We start from the raw sequence: 26,049 nt of genomic DNA on the forward strand, positions 1-26,049 counted from the left end.
ATATAACATATTCTTCTGCTTAAATGCAATCTAAAAGTTGCATAGAGTGCCAATGTTTGACCCAAAAGAACCTTTGGTTTACCAAAGGAAAGTAATCCTTAATATATGAACAGCAGAACTATAGGTTAAACCAGAGGTCCATCTAGTCCAGTACTTTATTCCTTCTACTAGTAGGTGCTTAGGGAAACTCAAGAACAGGGAGGGATTATTTCGTCAATAAAATAAACAATCTTCAAGGAGTCAGAAGTTGAGGGCCTTTCTGAACTTCGAATATGTCCAAAACACTTTGGTCAACCTCATTTAAAGGTTCTTCAAAAACAATTTTTTTCATTCTTTCTAGACTTTTGATATCCAAAACCATCTCATAACAATGAGTTTTACAAGTACAAATCATGTGAAAAAGTATTTTCTTGTGCTTATTTTAAACCAGCTGCCCCATAGTTCTCTTTCATGAGAAACAGTGAAGAATTGTTCCTATTAACCTGAATACCATTCTGTACAGTGGTTGTCTTTTCCAACTGAAAACCCTGTTCAGTCAGCTCTCTTCTCATAAAAAAAAGAGCTGTGTTTTCTACCTTTTCTATTTCTACTCTGTCCTTTTTGAAGGAATATTATAAATGCAGAGTATACAGACAGTGGCTGTACTATAGATTTATATAGCAGCATGCTGATGTTTCTGTTTTCCTAATGAGCTCATCACAGCTGTTTGCTCGATTACCCTTGAGATGGGGTTTTCAGAGGACTCTTGAAAATGACTCCAAGATCTCTTTCCTGAGAGGCTACAGCAAATTTATAGGTCATCATTATGCTTGCATAGTGAAAGCTATTTTCTCACCATGTGCTTTACTTTGTTTTTTAGCAATCTTAAATTTCAGTTGCCATTTTATCAGTGATTTAGTCACTACTGTGAGGTCTTTCTGCCTTTTTTTTTTTTTGCACTTGATTCTCGTTTTAACAATGAGTGAATAGAAGGTATTCTGATTTTAAGAAGATACTGAGTAATGTGGATCCCAATATGGAGTAGTGGTTTCCCTCTATTTGAAAAATGGCCATTTATTCCTATGTTTTGTTTCCCATCTATTATCTAGTTTATAACCTGTAAGAGGACTTTCTATACTATCCCATCACATTCTTCTAGCAGCAGTGAGGAATGTTTGGGGATTTTGTGAAATTCTCCTGGGGCCATAATACACTTACAGCCTGTTGTCCCTTCTATTTCAGAAACTCCCTGATGAGCACAGCATTTTTACTTGAGTTTTATTGTATAGGAAAGCACAGAGAGGCTTCTCTATACCTCTGTAAGAAGGCTTATTTTCCTGACACAATTGTTTTCCAATAAATTCTATGGAAGGCAGAAAAAATTACATTCATTTTTCATGACACAGAACATATATAGGCAATGTTTTGCAGTGGTTGATGTGATGACACATTTCATTAAAGCATTTTGTTCCACTGTTCTGGGCTGTCATTGTAAGTGAATATGAGGAGAAATGCAGGGGTCTCCTGTGTATCTCCAGCGAGCAGGGTTTGAGCTTCCTGAAGGAACATGTCTTGTTCATTCCAATGTCTTCTGCAAACTGTGGTCATCAGAAGTAGTGGAGTTGTGCCTCAGAATGAGGATTTTCAGATTGTTGTCATGGAGTTTCTTTCCATAGTAAACAATGATTGCGGAATTTTACATGAACACCTTAAGTAACAGCTCTGACTTGAAAAATTACTCTAAAGAAATTACTGAGTTCATAATCTTTTGTCTGTACTGCAAGAGATGTGCATTAAATGTTCTACCAATGAAATACGAAATTAAGATTCAAGTTTCCAGACTGCAGTGCCTCAGTGTTTAGCTACAACATGAGAAGTTTAACCACCCAAAATTCAGGATCAGGTTGCCCAACATTGCAGCTACCCAACCACAACACATATGGTAGGATTTTCCAGAGAGAAAACTGGGAGAATCTAAGTTAGGAGCCCTCCTCTCTACGCTCATTTGTATGGGGAATGTAGACCTCTAACTGCATGTGGATTTGGATTATTTGGGTATCCTCTGAGGTGCAGAACACAGGGGGTACATAATACACAGTACACTCAAAAATTCTGTAGTACACATACTGTAAAACTTTGCATGAGGTTAAAGTGCAGGAGCTAAGCTCAGTTCACATTTTGTTATAGGCTCTCTGAGCTTCTCTGTATTTCAGCTCTCCAATTATGAAATTACAAGAACAACTACATCTTTGGGATGCTGTGAAGATACATATTGTAACAAAACTGGGGCACTTAGCTAACACAGCATGGATGGACACAGAAATGATTTGAAGGTGTGCATAGCTTTGTACTGAGCTGACTGTACAAGGACCTGCTTAGCTTTTCACAGTGATTTTGAGGTTACAGGAGACATTACTTAACCAGCAATAATATTTTTTTTAAAGTCCGGATTAATTGCATGGCTGATGTGGCATGTGACATTATGGGCAGCAGTATATGGTGTGTGTTGGGCGAGACTGTTGTGCTGGGCACACCACCTACATCTTGATTTATCTCTGTGTGCAGGCACTGCTCGGTGCTGCTGGTGTACTATACCACGGAGAGTCGTCTCCTTGGTGTCACGCTCTGTGGTGACAGGCAGTGATGTGCATCAGTCTGTATCGAGAAATCTCCTCTCTGGTGCTATGCTTTGTGCTCTGCTGGGCACAGCTTCTGTCAGTGTCACTCACATGCTTTATAGCCTGGGCATTCTCCTCCCCGGTGGTGTCTCCGTCTGTACACACTGCACACAGCCGCTGCTTTCCTTGCCCCTTGCATGTGTGTCATGTGGCGTGCGTGGGAGCCCTGCCAGGGCTGTTCGCCCGCCGCTGCGAGCTGGGCTGTCCTCTCCTTGGCACACGCAGGGGCACCTGGCAGTTTGCAGGCAGGGCATCCTGTCCCAGTGTCACCAGTCTGCGTGTGTCTGGTTCTGCACGTCCGGCCCGCACTCCATGTGCTGGGCGCTCTTTGGGGTCATCTCACGGCACGCGGGCACTCCCGTGTGCCGCCTCGCTGCACCACGCAGCCCGTGAGTGTGTCATGCCTTTCCCCCTGCGCTCTGTCTCCCTGTTTGCGTGCGTGGCACCCGCCCACCAGCAGCGACCTGCGGGACTCCCGCGGGGCCGGCCCGTTCCCGCCGCCAGGGCAGCGCCCAGCACCGGGCTCGGGCGGGGCGGCCCAAGGGGCAATGGGCGGGCGTCCGCCGGGCCGCGGGGCACAAACCGTCGCCCAACTCCCCTCCGCCACTCGCGAGGAGGCGGCGCGGCCGTTCCCTCTCCCCGCGCGGCCCGGCCCCTTCTCCCTCGGGCGCCGCCCCTCTCCGCGCCGCCTGTGAGTCAGGGCTTTGCCGGGGCACGGGCGGCAGCGGCGGCCGGGGAGGGCTCGCAGCCTGCGCTGCGGGGCTCCATGGAGAAGGCGGCACCGGTGAGCGAGGGCGGCGGCAGCAACAGCAGCAGCCGCAGCAGCAGCCGCCCCACGTCGGCGGGCTCGTCTCCTTCGTCCTCCTCCGCCAGCCGCGGGCTGCCGGGCCGGGCGGCGGCCGCGGGGAGGCTGGATGGAGGTGGCGGGGCCGGCGGTGGCAGCAGCCCCAGCTCGGCGGCGGCCAGCCCGGGGGGCGCGCAGGCGCCCAGTGGCGGCGGCAGGCGGCGGGAGCCGGTGCTGGAAGGGACGCTCAGCAAATACACCAACCTCTTGCAGGGCTGGCAGAGCAGGTAAACCGCCGGGCCGGCCCCCTGCGGCGCTCCGGGGCCGCGTCTTTCCCTTTCAGGGGCCGCTCCTCACCCCCAGCCGCCCCCAAGATGGTGTCCGGGGAGCTGGCGCCGCCGCCCCGGCCCGACCCCTCCCCGGCCGCCGCGGGCAGGTAGGCCGGGCTGTGCCGCCAGCCTTGCCCGGGGGCAGACTCCCTTCCCCTCCGCGCCCATTTTCCTTCATTTTGTTCTACTTGTTTGTTTTCCCAGCCGAAGGAGGAGTGAGCGTAATGAAGGGGCGGGGGGGCCGGGCAGCGCGGCCGGAGCGGTGGCCCCAGCGCTGCCGCCGCAGGTGCGGGTGGGGACAGGGGAGACTAACCCTGGCCACGCTGTTCTCCCGGCTGTGTTCCGTTTTTAAGCACCTTTTCTTCCACGTTAGTTTCGTTGTGTGAAGTTATCTTGGATTCCTAAAGAACCAGACCCTTCCGAAATAAATGGGACAAATGCTACGCTTGTGATTATTACTCGTATTTTTTTGCAAGGGGTGGGTCAGCGGAAACAGTTACCTGTGTATTCAATAACATCTCTTATTGCCGTGTCATTCCTGTTTGACGAGTCCTATTTGATGTTGACTCGGTGACAGGCCCTGGTCCTGCAGTTTGTTGGGTGTGGACAGGCTGATGTGCATCTGTGGAAGTCCAGGAGAAGGTCTGGTTTTGAATCTGATGTTTCAGTGCTAAGTTTTTTACAGACTTGAAGCCAGACTCTGGAATTAATAATGCTGTGTTGGGAACTGTTGAAATCAGGAGATTTCTCATTAGTGTATTAGTTCTCATTATTAAACTTTGTGCTCTTAGTGGATGGATGAGGATGTGTATCTAAAACTCGACTTTTTAATATAAGGCATCAGTGATGGTTTTGAAGAGAAGCAAGTGCTATAGAGAGAACATTTACAGGACTAGTTGCACACCTCCGCACAAGCCTTTAGAAAACAAAACGCCACCAAACCTACCAAAACCTGCTCTTGCTTATATTAAGTGATCCCAAGCAGTAAAAACACGGGAATGGCTGGGCCCTCGATTTTCTGACAGTATTTTTAGAGCGTTTATAAGTGACAGATTTAAATTGTACAAATGCCAATGATGCTGACTTGTGTGGGGCTAAATCCGTGGTAGGAGTACTGTAGCAGGACCTCCTCAAAAGTGTCAGGAGCTGGTCTAACTCCATACACAGCAGGGCACACCAGCTATGAGTACAAATGAATATGGCTGGTACGATTTGGATATACGCTCATCTCCCTAAAACCGAACTTGTTCAATGTAGATATAGGGAAGGCCCTTTACTGTGACTTGGTTACTGCAATTATGATCTAGATTTACGTTAGACTTGTATCTGTTTATTGATTTTTGCGGTCTTCCTGTAGTTTTGTTTAAAAACCAAATAAATACATTTGGATACCTAAATTGTAGAACTAAAATGCATGACTAAAAATTAAAAGCCCACCCTCTCCCTTTTCTTCCTGACACCTCCATATATTTTTGTAGAAACGGTAACTTTTTATACTGTGAGTGATTTTAAGGGTTGCTTTCCTGTAATCTGATGAAATTACAAAATAGAGGTCATTACTTTAAATCTTTGGGTCTAGAATTGCCTGTTTGTCGTCTTTAGGAACAGCTTAAATCTTTGACAAGGCTCACAACTTGTAATAGCATTTATAATCTCTGTCCAAGAAACTTTTACCTGAAGACATCATGGAAGAAGGAGAAATGTCACTTAAACAGTTCTACCACAGCACTTCGAAATTCATGTCTGTTTATTTTTAGCAGTCTTTTTTGATGTTGGTTTATCATACTTTGTCGTTTGCCAGTTTTATTTTCTGTAGGTCTGGCTGTTTGAGCAAGTGGCTTATGATGACATAGAGCTCTAAATAACTTCAGTTGGTTCAGTTATTTGTTCTGACAGTTTACGTATTAGTTTTTTGGCATGATACAAATTCTAAACAGAACAGTTGAAACTTGGGGCTTATACAGGTTGGTCCTATCATAACGTCCAATAAATGAACAGTGATCCATGGGTTTGAGCATCATTGTCCATTTGGCCTTCTGTATATTTGTCATGGAGTAAGTTTTCTGTGAATTGGAGCTCCATCTATCAGATTTGCTAAGTGACTTCATAGTTGACACCTGCAAATCAATTGAGAGTTTATGTGTTACTGAATGGTCATACAAATTAGTTTTGAATTTACTTCATCTGAAAAAACACAAGATTGTTTAACTGCTTGATCAATACAGCCAGATGGCATGAATATAAGTAAAATGGAAAAATAAAAAGAAAACTGATGGAGTTCAGCAATCATGGATTTGGAATGTTGTTCTTTAAGGCTCCTTATCCATTAGCCTAAATAATTTAAATGTGTTTTGTGTCAGCTTATGCCACGTGGTATTGAAGTTGAAGGGCTTTCCTAGGTTATCCAACACTTACTGTGCAGAATAGATTCTACAAGTCTAAGGAAGTTGTCATTTGAGTTATAATAAATTAGTGTCACATTTTTATCAGTTGTCCTTTAACAGGTGTGTGGGAAGTAGTCTTATATTGGACGAGGCAACTGAGTATGAATAGTGCAGCTAACACTGCATTTACAAGTGTTAACTGAAGCAACTGAAGGTCTCATATTCAGTCAAGCTGGAGAGCTGCATTATTTCTTAATTGAAGAACTTCTGAGGGTTTATTGTCTATTACTAAAGAAATCTATTCTGCTCTAGCAGGTTTAGGAACAATCTGATTTGGAAATAAGTGAGGTTCTTCTTCACCTTTATAACAAGCAAAAGGAAACACTGCTTTTTTTCTTTTGTTGTTTTGAGGTGGTTTGTTGTGTGATAAAGGTGTCAAGGGGCCTGGGCATCTAGAGCATCTCCACTGAAACTTTCTGTGGATTTACACAGATATGAATACAGAGAATGGAACTTAATCTGAAACACAGATGCTTTGACATGAAAACACTTGTGTCTGTTTTGAGACATTGGGGCATCTGACTGTCTTTGCTATGAAATTACAAATAATTATGTTATCAGAGTTAAAGTACTGTTACAAAGCATTTCCGTTGGGATTTACTTGTTTTACGTGTATGGGAGAGTAGTAGCTTGTATTTTAACTGGGAGTTTTGTGGGCTTGATGGACAGATATGTGTCTAGAATTGTCTCATGCAATGCAGAATATGTTTTGCATGAGCTAATTTGATATTAATGAAATACTTAACTGCTTGTGGCATTACTATCCTGTTTTTTAATGGATCGGTGAAATGTTGTAAAAAGTCTTAAAACCTCATTTTCCCAAGACAGTGTGAAATTTACGTGTGGTCTGCCGCCCCCTCCACACTTTTTCCTTGAAAATGTTTCTAGTGCTTGTACTTCTAGGGCTTTGTCCTGCAAGCGTCTATAAGACCCTGGATCATCTGCATTTGGGCTGGGGCTTAAATTTGGATTTGTAACAACAACAAATGGAACCTCAGCTGATGGTGGTTGTTGCTTTTCTGAGCTGAAGTGCTCTATGTAAGTTATTCTATAGCCCACGTGTTTTTTAAAGCATTACTTTGGCCTGTTCCTGTTTCCTCTCTCAGTTGAGAAATGCATTGTGTTACCAGTCTGCTTGGATCGCGCTTGGGCACCACCAGACTTCTTTTGGGGTTAGCTGCATTCCTTGGATGTCAACAATAATGTGTACTTTGGGGCAGTTTGGGGATTTTTTCTGCTCAGCCTCTTTCCTGGGCTTCACAGTGCAGTGCTGCGGCCTCTTTGTCTGTGTAGTTGCAGACAACAGTTGCAGTCTGACTGCTGCCACCACAGCAAGACCTTTCCTCATGTCCAATGTTCCAAACAGCAGCTATGGTACCGCCAGAAGAACCAGCAGCTCCCTATGTGACTTGAGGGGCTGACGTCTTTGGCTTCCAGAGGTGATGCTGCTCTGACTATAGCTCTTATGGGAGGGATGTCGACAAAACATTTCAACGCTGTTTTGTGTTACAGCACCTACTAAAATCTGTGAGCAATATTTTTTTATTATCCTTAAAAAATAATATATATTCTGGAGAAATAGATCATGACCTCGTAGAAGAGGAATTGATGAAGATACTTGAAATTCAGTAATAATCCCCCTCTCCCTCCTTCTGAATTAGCTAGCCCATATTTTGCAGAATGTTGGGATTGACACATCTTGTGTAGCTTTGGGGTAGTTAACACATCCAGTAGTTGCAAATTCTTCAATGGTACCAGTCAAGTTGTTCTAGCAATGAATTGCAGCCTTTTTCCGGTGTAAAAAAAATGAGTAAATGGTTCCTGAACAAACTATATGACTATAGTTGTATGGGTATACTGATACAACTTGGGAGGGAAGACTATCCTAGAGAAATAAACTGTGGGGTTTTTTTGTTTTAAAATATGGAATAAACTATACTGTTATCATTCTAACAGTAGACAGTATCTGAGGAGAAAATGGCCATGTGCTTATTTAATATTTGTGAAGTTTGCTGTAGTGGGAGGTGTTTTGTGTTCTTACTAGAATCAGATTAACACCATCCCCTCCCCTGTGTATCTTTTCATTTTAGTGTGTTTCTGGCATATTTATACAGGGCTTTGTGTAGTGTTATAGTACCTTCTAGAATTTACTTGCAGAATTTGGGAAGGGGGAGACTATTTTAAGGAGATGGAGATGCAACCTTTTCTCTTTCTTCTGTCATTAGAAATCTGCTCCTTTAATTTTGGAACCTTGACTATAATTTGTTAGGAGTTGTGGAAACACTTTATATTTTTAAGGCTTTTTGAAAGCATAGTAGGAAGCAATATGGAAAGGAAGATAGCTACTTAAAACCAACATGTTTTAGTTTTGTTGATCAAATGAACAGGGTATGTTCTGTGCTAAACACTCAGGAGTCACAAATACTATTTAAATATGATGTATGTCATTAGTTTCAAATGAACTTGGAATTTAAAGGTCAAAAAATCAGTTATTAGTAAGTTCTGTTTTGGATTAATCACGGAACGGTTGTGGTTGGAAAAGACCTCTGGAGATCATCTAGTCCAACCCACCTGATAAAGCAGGTTCACCTGGCGTAGATTGCACAGGAATGTGTCCAGGCGGGTTTTGAATGTCACCAGCGAAGGAGAGGCACTGATCTTTTTTCCTTAGTCCTGAAATCTGTGTAGCAAAAATAATCACACTCAGATGTAAGCTTTCTTCTTCTTTTTTTTTTTTTTTCCCTTTCCTCTCCTGTCCTTCCCTCACTTTTTGCTGTTGAAGGTTTTCCATTGTGTCATTTTTTTAAAAAAGAAAACAATAACAAAAAAGTAAAAGAAAAAAAAAGTAATCTCTTTGAATATGTATCCCTAATTCATTTGTAAGAAAATTAGAACTTTTAGTTAAGATACACTTTGTTTAGTTAGTGGTTGAGTAAACCTAACTTGTTTAATCACAGACTGGTTTAGTTTTAATATCTTTTGCTGTTGCCTCTAAACCAGCTCTGTTGGGAGAATGGAGAGGGCTGTTCAAACAGTGTAGGAAGAATTTTAATAAAGCAAGAGGGAGGCTGTGAAGTCCATCATTTTCTGCCCTTCCATGTTGCTTGCAGTTGGAAGAAGACAACTTTGAACCTCAGGCTGAAATTGAAAAGGGTGGTCTGGTGGTTAAGGAATTGGTTTGCCCTGTGGAGATGTGGATCCTGGTTGGAGAACTGCCCTGGGCATTTCTCTTGTCCCCAGGCAGGTGATCCAAGTTCTTTGTTCCTCAGCTGCTTGTGTCACATGGTGTCATGGCTCCTCATGCCTATGCAAAGGATAAATTCATATAATGCCTAATAATCTATGGCAGGGCTGTCAAACTCATTTTCACCTGGGGCTGCTGTATTTATAGAGTCCTAAAATTACATTCGGCCCTTCGAATGCAACCATGAGTCTGATGTGGCCCCTGGTGTAAATGAGTTTGACACCCCTGCTGTAATGCATAAGATGCTTGATAATAACGTAGGAAAAATCTGTTTAAAACCAACGAGACTGGGACATTTTCACTCAGCAGTATATTTGGGATTTGCAAGTGCACTTCAGAGCTGAGCAGCAGCCTTGTACCAGAGGGAATGAAGCGACAGGCAAAATAGAGCGTGGTCTTCCTCTCACACAGATGTCACACTTCGCTTTCAGACGGCGAAGAGAAGTGGCAGTTGGCACTAACACCGAAACACTTACTTAGCCTTATCTGGGTTTTGTTATTACTAGCTCATTTTACTGTTAGCTTTTTGAATGGTGATTTCTGTGCTTAGCAACGCAACGAGAAATGTGGTTAGAGGGAGCACACATGCGCTTGCTGGCTCATTTAAAAGAACCCAACCATTTATGAATATGGATTTTTTTCATGTAGGAGAAGTGACAGTAAGTTGTTAAACTAAGTAATGCGCCTAGACTCTCTTTATGAGCATATAAGAAAAGTATTCAAAAGATTTCCCCAGTCATTTTATATTTAAAAACATGGTTTAATAATAAGAAGGTATTTGGGCTTTAGCTTCTCCTAATATTCTTACCTTGTTCTTTATGATATATTTAAAAGTTGGAACCTTCTAAGTGAAAAGGATGCTAAAATTTGCGATAACTATTGGTTATTATATTTGTTAAATATGTATTATAATGACGGATAAAGCAAAAAGTATTGAATTTGGTTCAACTGAAAATGCCGAGTTTGTTTCTTTGGTTATCACTTCCACAACTTTATTTTCAAGTATCGTGGCACTGTGCTTTGAAACTTGTAGGCTTTTGTGGATATCTTACTGAGATGTGTGATTACTTTTTGCGACGTAATCCAGGGAGGCAAAGTTCGCTTATTATTTAACTGTTACATATACAAATGTTTCAGTAAATGCTGTGTAAATGCTACTGTACTTCTATTTCCGAGACAACATTTAATTACTAGGTAATTTAAAGTTGAAGAATGTAGGCCCTTAACTACCCGCTTTTGTAGCACGAGCCATAGAATTTATTGTAGTTTCTGGTCCACCTGGGCTTGTGTTTCTCTTTGGTTGTCTATCCGAGAATTTGTCTTCCAGCGATAGGATTCTTTATTATAACTATGGGAACAATTTTCCCAGCTTTAATCACTACTTAAAAAATTACCTGTTGTTCTTAGTAGATGTCAGCCTTTGGCTTTTCACTGTGTCTCATTATTCTGATTGTGTATGAGACTGAAGACACCTCTTATCAAATTTGGTTTCTATGTGCCATATTTTTGGGAAGGCTAGGTTTTGTCTATATTTGGGATATCTAGACCAATGGAGTTTTCTTGCTGCAAGGCAGATCTCTCAGTAATTTTAACAATTTATGATAATTCTGATTGTTATTTGGTATTTCTATGTTTTTCTTCATATATGGGCACCAGAACTGTGTACAGTTTCAGTTGTGGTTGCACTGGGGGTCAAATACAGGGCTAATGCATCTCATTTCTTCCAACTTGACATTCCCTGCTTAAAAAATTAGAAAAACCTTTTAGGTCTTTATTATTTATATATATTTTTTAAACTAGGTGGTTAATTTTGCCTTACAAGTTAAACTTTTAGTCTAATTACACACAACACTGAGACTTTGTGTTCCCTGGTGCTGCCTGGGTTCTCCAGACAGGTATCGTCATGCTTACCCTCTTGTTATTATACTTCCTACTTGCTTTGCTAAAGCTCTTAGTGGCGGCATGACACTGTGGTGCTTGTTACACTGTTCGCTCCTAACACCTGGTAACATATGGCATAGTACTACCAAAATGAGTGCTTGAAGTGTGAAAATGAAGAGTAGCACTTAAGTATTCTTTTTTTTTTTTTTTGGATGGCAAAGGTGATCAAAAGGAGTGTGGTGGGAGCTGTCTCCCTGCAATATGCTCTCTCCACAGTTAGCATGTTTTTGCATATCCCTAGTGGCACTTGGGCTTTCTCATGGTGTGTGTGTGTGTCCTGTTTTTGAGGGAGTAAAAATAGTAGTGAATCATTGGTTTGCAGAAGACAGTAATTTTAAAATATAGTTGAGGAAACTGATTATTAGTTGGAAGAATTACTTGGACAAAAGAATCAGTAGATTTTCCTTACCCTGAATTTTTATGAGTCAATGCATTTTGAGGTAAATCCTCTATCTTGTAATTAAGACTTTTTTTGTTACTAGATGTATGACTTTATTTTGACAGTATTGGAATACATGTTGTTTGCTGATGATAGCTTATTTTCATGTCATCAGCAATCTTTTTGGATTTTTATTTTTTCCCCATCTAGGTCATTGCTAAACACTCCAAAGCCAAGAACTGATTGCCAAGGAGCCCTGTTAGAAACACTTTCACTCAGAGATCCTAATTTATTTATATTTTGAGGCTGGCTCCATCTTTTAACTGTTTTCCAATGCATTTAATGTGTCTCGTTCATTCTTTTATTGTACTTAAAACTCAGTGCTGCCTGCACTAGGACATTGCTTCAATGCTGTTAATATTATGAAGCAAACTTGTGATACCAGAACCCTAGCAGGTTTTCTGGAGGAAATTTGTTTTTAGTAAATGCATACTGATTGGTGTTAATTATCTTGCTTTAAATATCTTTTGTTTGTGTAAAAATGTATTATATCAGCTGTTACATTATTTTTTTTTAGCATTCAGGAGTCTGAGAGGCGTATGCAGTTAACTAGGCTGTTGCATTTATGTTTTTGAAAATGTTTGCATATTGTAGTTTCCTGTGGTTTGGGAATTTTCCCATTGGTTTTGGTGGCGAGGAGCTGAATGCACCAAGTATTGATGAACCTTAGCATTTTGAATAATTCACCATATGCTTGGAGAAACCCAACAGTTTCGTTGGCAGTATCCTTCTGATAAAATTACAGTTCAAAATTTAGGATATGGAGAAAACATCCCAGTAAAAGGTGAATAGTTGAAGCTAGTGCAGGCAAGACCAGGCATTCTGCAGTTATTTTCCTTAGATTTATAAAAATAAAGAAAAGAAAAAAAACCAAAACAAAACAGGAGAAGAGGGGAAATAGCCAGTGTCTTGTCTGTTGCCATTATTTTGGAGCTGGCAGGGAACTGAGGAAGAGTTGTATCAGTTTTCTCTATACTGCCTTTATCATGATGATAGAAGGAGAATAATGAACTTGATAAAGATACTGAAGTGTAGGCAAGATGGAGAAGCAAAACGTGTTATTCATTGCTGCAAGCATTTGGGCATTTTGCACTGACACAAAAACCTCTCCTGAGGTGGTTTTTATTTTTTTTTCTTAGCACAGTAGGCTTTTTATAGAAGCTCCTGCTCTCGAAAGAGACTTTTTTTTTTTTTTTTTTTTTGGTTTAAGATTTGCCTTCCACACCATAAGGTGCAACATGGGTTTAGTTGTCTCCTTTGTTTTATCTTAACTAATTAATAGTCTTTGCTTTTGTGATTGTTGGGTTCTTGTATCAAACTTTTATATTTTTACAATGCAAGTGCAAGGAAAGGGTAGTTTGGCAATAGAACAAGGGATGAAAGAAGAGATATAGAATGGTGGGAGAGATTTAGAAAAGGAGTTAAAGCCTCTGGAAGAGGACTGATGAAGGGAAGTAGAAACTAAACTGAAGACAACACAAGGATAGACCTTTACCACTTAAAAAAAAATCTGGAAATCATATAACATGAATTCAGAATGAAGTCTTGGAAACACAAGTGAGCTAGTTTGCTCTTTTTTATTAATTTTAATACTGCCATTAAGAGTGGCACATAAGAAGTAGAGGAGAAATTACTGTATTTTGAATTGGAGAATGCATAGAATAGTAAGGATTTTTCTGGTTTTGCTTGCTTTCTTCCACCACCTTCTGTAGCAGAGCTCATTCCAGGCCAGTAGATGGCTGATGTGAATAGCAGCCAGAGGAAGCTACTGACAGTGTCCACCTGGATACATGTTAACGTGCCAGACTTACCTTTGCCCTTTTAAACACAATATTGTTTATGTGGGAATTCAAGCATATGAGTTGATGAAACTGTTTTCCTGTTAAAGATCATAAGTATTGTTTCTTCATTTTTGATTAAAACCATGAGGATCTGTATTTTTGTGGGACAATGTTTATATATATATATTTTTATATATATATATATATATATATAAAGCAGCAACCTAATGCGTCTTTGGAAGTAATTGTTGTTTGCAAATTTAAACATGCTTTCTGAAGAAGGATCATGGCTAATACACTGCATATCTCGCAACATATTGATGAAACCACCCTCTCATGGACTCTGTGGGACTCTATGCATATGTTTCTAAGAAACTGTGTTGACAAGATACTCTGTTGTGAAGATGGTGGCATATCAACTGTCAGCATAAAGACCAAACATAGAAACGTAAACTTCTCATTTCAGTCAATGAATTGATAGTCCTATGAGTAAAGCGAGGCAAACCGTATTGGACTGCAAAGTATTGGCACAGGAAGCTGAAGACTTCCAGCTATCCTAAGGTGATGCAGCATGAAAGAAAGGTCTGGTTTCTGCAAAGCTTTCTTTGAACTAGCTGGGGTGGAGGAGATACGGAAATGAGCCAGCGTCCTGGTCTTGTAAGCAAGATCCTTACTTCATCTGTCATATTTTCTTCCATGTGATGCATAAAGAACATACTGCTGGACTTGAATAGATTAATTCTTTACAACCAGGAACTTTTAGGCTATGGATGAAAAAAAACCAAATCAAACCCCCAAAAATCCCAACAACAACCAAAAAAAAAAACCACCCAAACAACCACCCCACCAAAAAAACCCACAAAACCAAAAACATTCAGAAGCCAGTTAGAACAAGCAGAAAGGAAGACATAAAACTGAGAATTTCAAAAATTCCCAAAGCAAGACCTTAACTTACCCTTTGCATTTTTTTTTCTTCTGTGTAAATATATATTAAAAATGTATGCAGCTCACAAAAAATGGTCTTAGTGGAACATAGCTGAGTTCTCAGCCCCTTGTGTCTGAGAGTGGAATGAATATTAATTTGTCCTGGTTTAACCCCAGCTGGGAACTAAGCACCACACAGCTGCTCACTCACTCCCTGCTGGTGGGATGGGAGAGAGAATCAAAAGAGTAAAAGTGAGAAAACTCATGGGTTGAGATAAAGGCAGTTTAATAAGTAAAGCAGAAGCCATGTGTGCAAGCAGAGCAAAACAAGGGATTCATTCACCGCTTCTCATCTGCAGGAAGATGTTAATTCATCCCCAGGAAAGCCGGGCTCCATCACATGTAATAGTTACTTGCGAAGGTGAACACCATAATGCCAAATGTCCACCCTGTTTCCTCCTTCTTCCTTCAGCTCTATATACTGAGCATGATGTCATATGGCATAGAATACCCATTTGGTCAGTTGAGGTCAGCTGTCCCAGCTGTGTCCCTTCCCAACCTTTTGTGCACTCCCCACCTTCTTGCTGGCAGGCCAGTATGAGAAGCTGGGAAGTCCTTGACTGCTTAGCAACAACTAAAACGTCAGTGTGTTATCAACATTCTTCTCATACGAAATCCAAATCACAGCACTATACCAGTTACTAGGAAGAAAATGAACTCGATCCCAGCTGAAACCAGGACATACTCGTTGAACAGGTTCTGTCAGTGAAATAATGTTGTACATGAAGCTTGCAGTTGGGAGAAATGCCAACAGTCACATGGTTCAATTTTGAGAACCTAGATGATAAATTACCTACATCTTGAAAGTGAAAAAAACCAGCTGCTACATACACTGTGGTAGAAACACAGAAAAAATTTAAACCCAGATGTTTTGTTCCATCAACTTGCGCAAAAATTACTGTCCACACAGATACATTCAGAAAGCAGTTTTCTGTGAGAAAGTATCAGGTAGTCCATATATTCACTTAGAATATATCATCATAATATTTGTCTAGAACAGGTATAGAGAATGTACCTTCAGTGAATTATATAAGAAGTACAGCGTGGAGTGAGAGAGGAATGAAGAATTGGTTTGAGGACTGCTGTCTCCTGGCATCATTTGTATCTTTCTCTACCTGGAAATTACCGCTTTTGCAGGTGGTAATCAGCTCTTATTATGTGTTTCTTCCACATAAATTATGAGTAACGTGCATATGTCCCCAAGCCAAAAGTAGCTAGATGAACATGAGAGAGTTACCAGAAAAAATCAGGAAGCCAGATTCTTGGATATAGAAGCTTTATATTTGCCTTATAACTCTGATGACCTGGATTGATGAAGGCAAGCACACTTCAGACGAAAACGTGTTTCAAGCTGTTTTACTTGTCTGTTTTGTTAGAAATGTTATTAATACTTCGAACGCACCATAATATTTTAAAGAAAAAAAAGCTGTCAGTGAGCTCGCATCCTTGCCAGATTTGCAATGCATGACTCAGTAAAAATAAAATACTTACTGAAACTAAGTTGTAGCACAACTGTTCTCTTTTTTTAAACTTTAACACCATATCTTATGGTGATAGTGTTTTCTCTTTTTTTTTTTTCTTTTTAAAGTTGAATTTTTCCACTGAGAATTCCATATGCACTTTACAAAATTAGAGCACGCCTCAGATATGATGCTTACACTGCTGAGGTTAGAGGAAGAGGTGCTTGATCTCTGACTGAGCACGTCTTTCATTAAATCGTTGCCAGGTGTGATATATGTGTTTTTCTTTTCTTGGTGAAAAACCGAGATCCAAAAGTGGCTTTCCTTGTCAAGGTGGTTTTCAAATCTAAACATTAATCTTTGAGTTTATAGGGAGATTATTATATCTTGGGGTCTCTTATTCCTTGATGTTTTTAACTGTGGACTAGAAAATAACACTGAAGAGTTGCTGTTTCCTGTCAGTGATTCTTGCTGAGGACAGGGCGTTGCAAAACAAGGATGAGCTATGAAGGTCTGGCAAAGAAGTCGGTGAACTGTGATACAACCTCTATAAAACTTTGCTGACTCAAGGCAGCTAATTGAAAATTTATGCTTTAATATCCACTGAAGGGATGTGGTTATGCTTTGAACCTCATTGAATTGCTTTGTAATGCAGTACAGTCAGTATCTTTCTCTTGGTACGTTCTTGTTCTTAAAAAGTTGGTGTCAACAAAATAGCTTCTGCATATTGAAAATATGTCAACTTGAAATCTAGTTGATCTAAAAATAAACTAGGAGTAGTTTGGGATATACTTGAAACTTTCTCTGCTATTTTTAAGCATATGATGATAATATAAACAACTTATGTTTGTCAGTCCTTAACATAATGTGTACTAAGAAAAAAAAATATTATGTAGTACAGTAATCTTTACTAATACACTTACTACCTGTTGTAGAAGATCTCTCTATCAAAATTCCATGGATTTATTTTAAAGTGACTGCACAGTCATGCTGTACCTCCATCTCCACCCCTCTGTTGCCAGTGCCTCTATTCTCTTTGGTTTGTTCCAGCTTGTTATGGACATCCTAAGGCATTTCTGTAATTCTGTATTCTGTTTGTAAATTACAAAATGCAGCTTAATGAATGCAAGTCCTGTCCAGTTAAGTCAATGTATACCTTTTATTTGATGCTTACCAGGCTTTCTATTGTTCCGCACCCAGTAAGGAATGCAGTTTGTTGTGCCAAGTAATTCCATCATCAGGGAGATAGTAAAATGCAAGGGATCTGGAGGTTGCTGATAAAATGTGTGGTTCATATTTTTCTTTTCCTATTCTTGTTTTTTTCTCTCTCTTTCTCTCTGGGAGGGCATTCTAATCTAAACATGCTTTTGAGGCTTATTTCAGAATATCCTATTCTCCCAAGTCCCAAATTGCACTGGCTAGGGGAAGGTTGATTAATTTTTTCCAGAAGTGAAAGCTGTGGTATCTGACCTGGGGGTGGTTCTGTCTCACTGTGTTTCTTTGCTCCTGGATGAGAAAAACATGAGCATTGGAATACCAGATACTTCTAATTCTGTGGTTAAATAACTTGCTAAAAAGACTACTAGTTTCCCTCCCAGTTGTTGCAATTTGATAGTAAAAACCCTAGTGAAAATGTAATTATAGAATCATAGAATGTCCTGAGTTGGAAGGGACCCACAAGGATCATCAAGTCCTACTCCTGTCCCTGCATATGACAACCCCACAGTTCACACCATGTGTCTGAGGTCGTTGTCCAGTCTCTTCTTGAACACTGTCAGGCTTGGGGCTGTGACACCTCCCTGGGGAGCCTGTTCCAGTGCTCCACCACCCTCTGGGTGATGCACTTTTCCTAATGTCCAACCTAACCCTCCCCGGCACATCTTCCTGCCGTTCCCTCGGGTTCTGTCATTAGTTGCCAGACAGAAGAGATTATTTGCTAGGCAAATAATGACTTCACTGGTGCTGTTACCCTTCTTTTTAAATTAAGATACTAATTTAACCCTGATAGTCATAAGAAACAATGAGAACAGCCCATATCTTGAAGCAAAGCTCTCAGATGTGAGTATAAACATGTAAAGCAGTTGCAGACAGTAAGCAATCGATAACCTGTTGGTTATGACAGCCTTGTTCAGCTGCTCTGTCCTTCCCTGAGGCTCAGAGGTTCAAATTGAAAGTTTCATCCTGCAGCTTTCTGCTAATCCAGTGCTTTTCCAGCCTTTGTGTCCTTGCGTGCCCAGTGCTGCTTATAGGGCGTAGGTGGGTGATACCTGTGTTTTGGGACGCTTTGAAGTGTTTTGTTGTGATTTCTGACAGCTGGCATTGATGGCGGCCTGCAGCCCTGCTTTGGTGTGCTCAGGGCTATGTGGCCTGGAGTTCAGCTATGCCTATGAGCTCAGACTGGTATTATTAATAGTTGTTGAGCTATATTGAATTAATTCACAGCCCCTCGGCTCAGCGGCAAAGGGTAGGTTACAGATATGGCATAGCTTCCTTCATTCAGTGCAGTGCTTTAAATGTTGGCCAAAAGAAATCCTGTAATATATACTGTATGTTTGCTATGCTGTAGACTAAAGTGTCCACAACTGTCAGATGGTTCAAACCCAGGCAAAGCTTAGCGCTCTCTGTAGCACACGGTGCTCCTTTTGGTGTGGGAAAAATGTTGGAAGTGTCTCCCTGGGCATGACCTTTTGTAGAGGACTCAGGTGGCTGTGAAAGCTTCTAGGAGTCTTGGGTGGACGTTCCTTAGGCACAGGCGTTCTGGTGGGAGGCTTGGAGTTGAGGGATGAGCCATGGGAAATATCTGGATCTTCTAAGCAGTCTGTAGCAGCTTACAGCTGTTAGCCTCACAACTTAGGTTCTTTCCTCTGTGCTGCTTTTTAAATGGAAGAATTAAAGCCTTGAGGAAAAGAGCTGAACAGATGCCAGATCCAGTCTTGTTCCTTCTTGAGCTGAACAAACAGGTTGGCAGTTGAATATGAAGCTTTTCTGTAGGATAAATGGTACGAAGCCACCTGTCCTCCTTCCCATGTGCTAAGGATCTCCTTTCCCATTTATTTGATCTTGCTTTTGATACGGGGATAGCAAATGTAGGGGGAGTAGTGCTGTAGGAGGTGGACTGAAGAGAACATTTGAAAGTAAGGAGATCAGATATGAAAATGTTACATGTGCTAAAAATTAGAGGTGGATGAGCTGTGACCTCAGGTTCCAGAGACAAGCCTAATGACATGAAACCTTTTTGGGTTTTGTTCCCCTTGAGCTTAAAAATTGGTATTTCAGAAGTGGCATTTGAACAGATGGAACACAAGGGGCATGGAATAGGTGTCTCAACTGAGGGAGCTGGAAAGCTTAATGGTACTGTCAGTAGTAATAGAGGAAGCAGCTGGTATAGCAAAAAATACAGTGCAGTTTCTCACAGATTGCTTATTTGAGATGGTGTTAGGACATCAGGAACAGATGTCTGAGAAACTGAAAATACTTAGTCTGCTCATGTTGAGTTTTAACTTTCACTAAATAGTTCTCTCAACTGGATTTAATTATTGGAATTCTGAATTGCATACTTTTCTAAAGGAAAATATCAGAATTACGAAACTGTATTTTAGTTCTGGAAATGTGAAAACTACTGGATCTCTGCTCTGGCAATTTATTATTTCCACTTGTTCTGTGCTTACATCTTTTTTTTCTCTTCCTAATAGCGTTGTCATCTGTTTGGTTCTTGGACTAATTGTAACGGGTCTAGTTATAATGGGTCACTTCTGTTTTAAAAAATATTTTACACTTATGAGTTGTTTTTTTCTTCTCTCCTCCTACCCCCACCCGCTTTCTGTATGCATTTGCTAATGCTTCGTTCAGAGGTTCTGTTAAGTTGTGGCGTGTTAATACTGCTGAAGGAAAAAATGACCACCTTATAGCTTTCCCTTCACGGGAAGAAGTTATGTGTTTCTTGAAATCTCTGCTATTGAATTTCTTCCTGAAATTATTTTTCTGCATAATTTCCTGCTCTGTCATTGTTTCAGGGACTGCACAGTAGGCAAGCTGGCTATTGCAGTTCTGACAGCAAGAGTCTAAGAAAACGCTTACAATTATTGCCGGTGCTTTAGTCTGTTTTTAAGGACTTTTTTCCTCCGTGTGTATTTTGTTGTGGGTTATTGTTGTGTGTGTTTTTTTTTTTTCTTACGGCCCTTTTATCGCACTGCACGTCACTGCTCAGAATGAAATGAAAAGCAAAGAGGGTGCCTGGTCAGGTGCTGCAGTGCAGGAGCAGTCTGAGTGCTGAGGGCTGTGGTGAAGGCAGGTAGTTGGGTACCAAAGGGCACTGCAGAGCAGGACTGACCTTCAAATGTCAAATCTCTGTTAGAAAACAGGAATTGCAGATTGTGCTCCCTAAAGTGAAGGAGTAATGCTTCCTTACAGTGTTTTATTTTGAGAAAAAGTATTTAGAAATGACTGTTTAAAAAAAAAAAAAAAAGACATCCCTCTGTAGTTACAGTTTTCAGTTGAGACCAATATTTCTTTTGGGACTTTTCCCCCATTGTGGTGGTGGTTTTTTTTAACTTGAGCATTTCTGGTTATAATTTGGATGTCTCAGATACAATTGAGTGAGAGGAGTTATTGGGGAAGGGGGGAATAATGCTATACATTCCACAGCTCTCATAATTGGTGACCTTATTAATGTTTATAAATATATAAAGAGTGAGTGCCATGAGGATGGAGCCAGGCTCATCTCGGTGGCAAACAATGATAGGGCAAGGGGTAATGGGATCAAGCTGGAACACAAGAGGTTCCACTTAAATTTGAGAAAAAACTTCTTCTCAGTGAGGGTGACAGAACACTGGAACAGGCTGCCCAGGGGGGTTGTGGAGTCTCCTTCTCTGGAGACATTCAAAACCCGCCTGGGCATGTTCCTGTGCGACCTCACCTAGGCATTCCTGCTCCAGCAGGGGGATTGGACTAGATGATCTTTTGGGGTCCCTTCCAATGCCAAACATACTGTGATACTGTGAATCATATCTTGTCTGTTTGAGGTACCAGGTAAGAGAAGCTAACAGCTAAGGAGCAGCATCTCTTAAGACTGTCTGCAAACAGTTGATAACATTTGGGAATAAAGTAAAGGAAAACTACAAAGAAGTGGTTAGAGAAGTACTTAACTCAGCATCAATTTGTATCATAATTACGGACAAGGAAAAAAGCTAGAAGGAAGAGCTTTTTGAACTGCACTTGAAGCAAAGAAATAAAAGTAAATTCAAAATCATCACTGGAGAGAAATTGGTGCAGTGGAGTAATTTTACTTGTGATTTTTAAAGCTGCAGACTTCTGATATCATGGAAAACATTACTTATAACTGCTAGTTGAAGAAATGCTTAAGCTGTAACAACTTGATCTTTCCTTCATCCAGATTTCCGTGTAGCCTTTCATTATTATGGCTGTGGAGATTCATGAGGATGTTTGTAATATAGCCTAAATGTTCAGGCACTAAAAATAAGATTTGAGGTTTTAGCTGGTGCTAGAATGATTAGCTTCAAGTTTAATAGAAAGCTCATAACTTGATGTTACTTCCCATCATGGAAAAAGGCTTGCTGTTTTGCTAGATTATATTTCGTAGAACCATAGAATAGAAACCTAGAATCATTTAAGCTGGAAGAGACCTTCAGGATCATTGAGTCAAACCATAACCTAACCTAACTCTAGCACTAAATCATGCTGGTTTTACCAAAAAGAGAAAAGCACAAGCCTGACCTAAGAGAATCTATAAAAATCTGAAGTTTAATTAGAAACAGACTCTGAAAGATGTTTTATTTGTCTCGTTAAGTTAATTCATTGTCCCATGGCTTGATCTTCTATAGGCAGGTGATTCTGCTTTATACCATTGATAAGCAGTGACATCAGCATGTTTAAAATTGGTTTTGCTATCATATTTTCGTTATTGGCATTATTTCTTTAATACCCATGTACAAGCTTATTGCAGAAGTGAATAATTTAAACTTATCTTTTGAGCCATTGGTTTGTAGTTGTTCATAGCTCAGAAGTTCATAATTTTAGTTATGGCAAAGGAGCTCTTTTTATAATATTTGTATGGGAAGTTGGATTAGAACAGCGGTTTACAAATTGCTTTTATAACTACCATTATTAACTGTAGGAATGACAACAGAAATTATGTTAAGCTTTTAAAAAGTTACTAGTGGGTTTGTACCTCTTTGTAGAACAGACTGATTACTTTTGTATTAAGAATTATGTCAAATTTTAAAGTACTTACCTACCAGCTGATCAACCAACACGACTCTTCTCAGTAATTCAGTAAGATATAACAAAGGATTTGACAGAAACATATGTAATGTAGGAGGGTCCTGAAAAATACAATTTTTCATAATTTTAAGATGGAAATTGGTGTAGTACTGGGTACAGTGGAAACTAATTTGGCAGGACTGCTGGTGCTGAGTGGTGCAAATTGTTCTTACTGTCTATTTTCCTCGACCATCCATCTGAGATTCGTATTAGTAAAGTAGTTGTTAGTGTGGGAGAGGCTGTGTTTTCAGCCTTGGTGAACATTGCTGCATGTAATTGCATAAAAGCTTACTTTCCAGGAGTGTACAGTAGTTGAAAGTTGGTATTGGGGTAGTAAGTGAGCTTCTTTATGTGCTGGACAGGCTGTCACATCAGGACTGCGATGTATGATGACTAATGTGTACGACCTTGTTGTGGATGAGTGGAATGCACCTCACTCAAGGAAGGACCAATATGTTTTATTGAGGTAAAATAATAATTTGACAGAATTCAATAATTTTATTGGAATTTAACTATGTTTAACAGTGGTTCATTAAGTTTGATGGCAAGATTCACCTTATTAATAACTGCATGGAAGAAGCATACAAAGGAAAATTGAGTTAGAATTGAGTTAGAGTGATTCACATAGAGATTGGAGATGCAAATGGTAGGGAGGGCCCTCCCATTGAATCAGGAGGTTCAGAGTGGACCCCCTTGCTTTTTAAACTCTTTATGGGAGCCTAGGTGTGGCTAAGTCCAATCTTATTCTCAGACTTGAACAACAGTTTATGTCTAATAAAATTATCTATAGAATGTTTATAATAATATTGAGTAGCTACATGGATTAGTAATGTTTCATTAGTATTAATTCAGCAAGTTGTCAGTCACCGAGGATCTGTCGTGGGTAAGGAAGGATCTTTTAGTTTCAGGTAAGGAATCCCAAACCTCGAGAGGTGTCCTGACTCAAACAGAGAATCACCTGGTGTGCAGTCCTGCTGCAGTTCAGGGAGAGCTCAAATTTGGCCCGTCCTTATGATAACATTTTAGAGTGTGGTAGCTGGCTGCTAGTCAGTAGTACAGACAAGATAGACGTCTTTGTTTTAGCTCTGGTATTTTGTTCTTTGGTTGTCTGCTTTGGTTATCTTGCATTTTTGGGTTTCAAAACCACCTTTTGAAATACTTTTCAAGGCACCTTCATTCCCTGGTATGTGAGCCAGGACATTTCCAGCTCACAGGTTCACCACAGGACGTGAGGCTTATTGCTGCTCTAGCCAGTCTGAACTGAAGTATGGCTAGGGGTCGAGGGTATCCATCACAGACCTATAGCTGAAAATATTGGCCAGTGGTTTCCATGCAATGCTCGTAGCTGCAAAGGAAATGGATCTCTTCCTGCTGGATGGATGACTCTGCAAAGTTCCTCTGGTACCCACAGGCTGACCTGGCTGCATTATTCTTTAGCTAAGTACAACTCTTATTATTGCATCGGCTATACTGGGATGCAGTGCTGAGTACTGCTACTGGCCAGCGATGGGAACGAAATGAAGATGACAGAGCGAGTGGTAGTTCTGATGTGACACCAAATGAGGCAAGGCTAGTTCAGCTGAACTGGGTCTTTAATATGCAAATCAGCAATTCTTCCTTGAGAAGGGAGAGTGAGAAATTGCAACTGATTTTCACTTACATGTTCTGTGGGCAGCTTTTATAATTTTGCCCAATTATGTTGATGTAAAAATCTAATCAGATTTTGGGGGAACAATTGCGGTTTATTTTGCATCATTGCTGTGGACTGTGGTGTAAACATCGTGTTTCTATCTAAAAGATGATTTAGAGATTAAAGGACTCATATCTGATGTTTAATGATGTTTAACCTTTTAACCTTTTTTTTTTTTTTGTTTTCCCTTCATTTTAATTTACTGATCATAAAGGACTTGTATGTATTGAGAAATACCAGAGCTACTTAATGTATGATCTTCAATAAAGTACTTCTGGGATGGAATTGTTCACATAGAATGCAGACAATTATAAGAGGATGTCTGTGCTGATTTTCCCAGTCTTCATCCATGGAAATGCATCAAATGTAAATCAGGTTAAATATAATTTTTGGAAGGGTTTTAGCTTCCAGAGAGATGTCATGTTCTTTAGTGTCTCATATCAGTAACTTGCACAGAATTAAATATCCCTGACTTTCTTTAAAATAATGACGTTGGTAAAGCAGATTAGGAGAAGAAAATATAAAAATTACTGCATAGTTAAGAGGAAGAAATGAACATAGCTTATCTCTTTTTAGGCTTTTGTAATGATTTAGTATTTAGAAATCGTTGTCGTCTGCTGATACAATTAGCATGAATGTATGCTGTGGTTGAGGCAGAGCTGGTAGATGGTGTCCAAAATGACCTCCTTTGCTTTCATGGCAGCTTGTACCAGCTGCTTTCATGAAACCAGAGGATGAGCCACTGTTTCACCTTCCTACTGCTGAATGGGGGAGACCTTCTCCCGACCGTCTGTTCCTGCTGTATTTTTTTTGCCCCAATTCAGCAAATTGAATTAGTCCTGATGGAGTTTGATGAACATTAGAGAGGACTCAAGGGATGGGTTGTGACCATGCAGCAGGGCAGGAAAGAGGGAAGAGGAGCAGTGGTGGGCCTTAAGTTTGGGTGACGTTTTGCAACCAGGTGAGCTGTAGACGTGAAGTGAGGTTAACTGCACTGTGTTTTGTGAAGAAAATCTAAGATATGTAAATATAAACTACACTTGGCAGTGAGTTTCTGAAAGAGAGGGAAGTGATAATTTGTCTCAGTTAATTCTTGACTGAGGCCTGTTTCTTATCACTCGTTTACTGCTTGTGTTTCTTCCTTGCTCATTTAACCATTGTAAGAGAGGTTGTGAGTCAGTGCCACCAGCTGCTGTTGTTCATACCATCTGCCATCAGTCCATCAGTTTTAGTTTTACTGAGCACAGGACTTTGGAAAGGTTGGTTGCTGCTCTGTAGGGGTGATGATCTCTAGCAATGGAGGGCAACAACCAACGGCAGGAAGACATAACAGCTTCTCCTGCCACAGGATGCATTAATGGCACTTGTGATTTGGAGCTTGCAATAAATGTGACTTTTAATATCTTTAAATGGTACGTGTCTGAAGTTTTTCAAGATTCGGAATGCTAAACTACGTTCCAAGAAAGCACACACAGAAGATGGAATGCCTTTACAGACTCCTATGTACCTTCGAATATTTACCTGCTTGCTCTAGATGGGTGAACTTTTGTTTATTTTTATTTATTTATTGTCTTGTGGTAGCATTTCTGGCACATTACTCTTCTAGGAAAACTGGAACTAATATCTCTAGGCTGATACTGCAGGAGGAGAGCATCCTAGGTGTCTTATACATCAGGAAGGAACAAAGAGGATGCTTCTTCTGCCTGCTGGTCACCTTTAGACATAGCAGGAGTGATATAACTAAATGTGTACACACCAAGCCTTAGGATGTTGAACATACAGAATATAGTAGATTTGCATTTTCACTTTTAGGTTTTCTTTTTTCACATATGTATGTTTTTATATTAGCAGATGGCAAAACAGAAGTCAAGAAGATGGTGTAAGAGAGAAAAGAATGAGAAAAAATAGTACTATGGTTATTCATCTGTAATTGAAAAATAAAACCCAAAACTTCAGACCAGACACCATCACTTATGATACTTAGTAGTACTGGAAATAGAAAAGACAAAATGAGAAT

At 40.4% G+C, this 26,049-nt stretch overlaps 1 protein-coding gene across 4 annotated transcripts in view; it reads left to right on the plus strand.

Annotated features, from left to right (window-relative positions):
- The first annotated feature begins 3,266 nt into the window (after window positions 1–3,266).
- The window catches only part of OSBPL10 (oxysterol binding protein like 10), a 117,682-nt gene continuing 94,899 nt past the window's right edge, over window positions 3,267–26,049 (plus strand). For 2 of the 4 annotated variants that reach the window (XR_014183436.1, XM_082046609.1), the window contains exon 1: window positions 3,267–3,728. Coding sequence is in view for 2 of the 4 variants with exons in the window: in XM_082046609.1 (XP_081902735.1) it covers window positions 3,424–3,728 (305 nt within the window). In the remaining 2 variants the exon portion in view is untranslated. The remainder of the gene's footprint in view (window positions 3,729–26,049) is intronic. The other 2 variants (XM_082046611.1, XM_082046610.1) reach the window with 2 other exon arrangements.

Source organism: Streptopelia decaocto (assembly GCF_964273445.1).
Source record: "Streptopelia decaocto genome assembly, chromosome: 2".
In the NCBI taxonomy this organism is placed as follows: Eukaryota; Metazoa; Chordata; class Aves; order Columbiformes; family Columbidae; genus Streptopelia; species Streptopelia decaocto.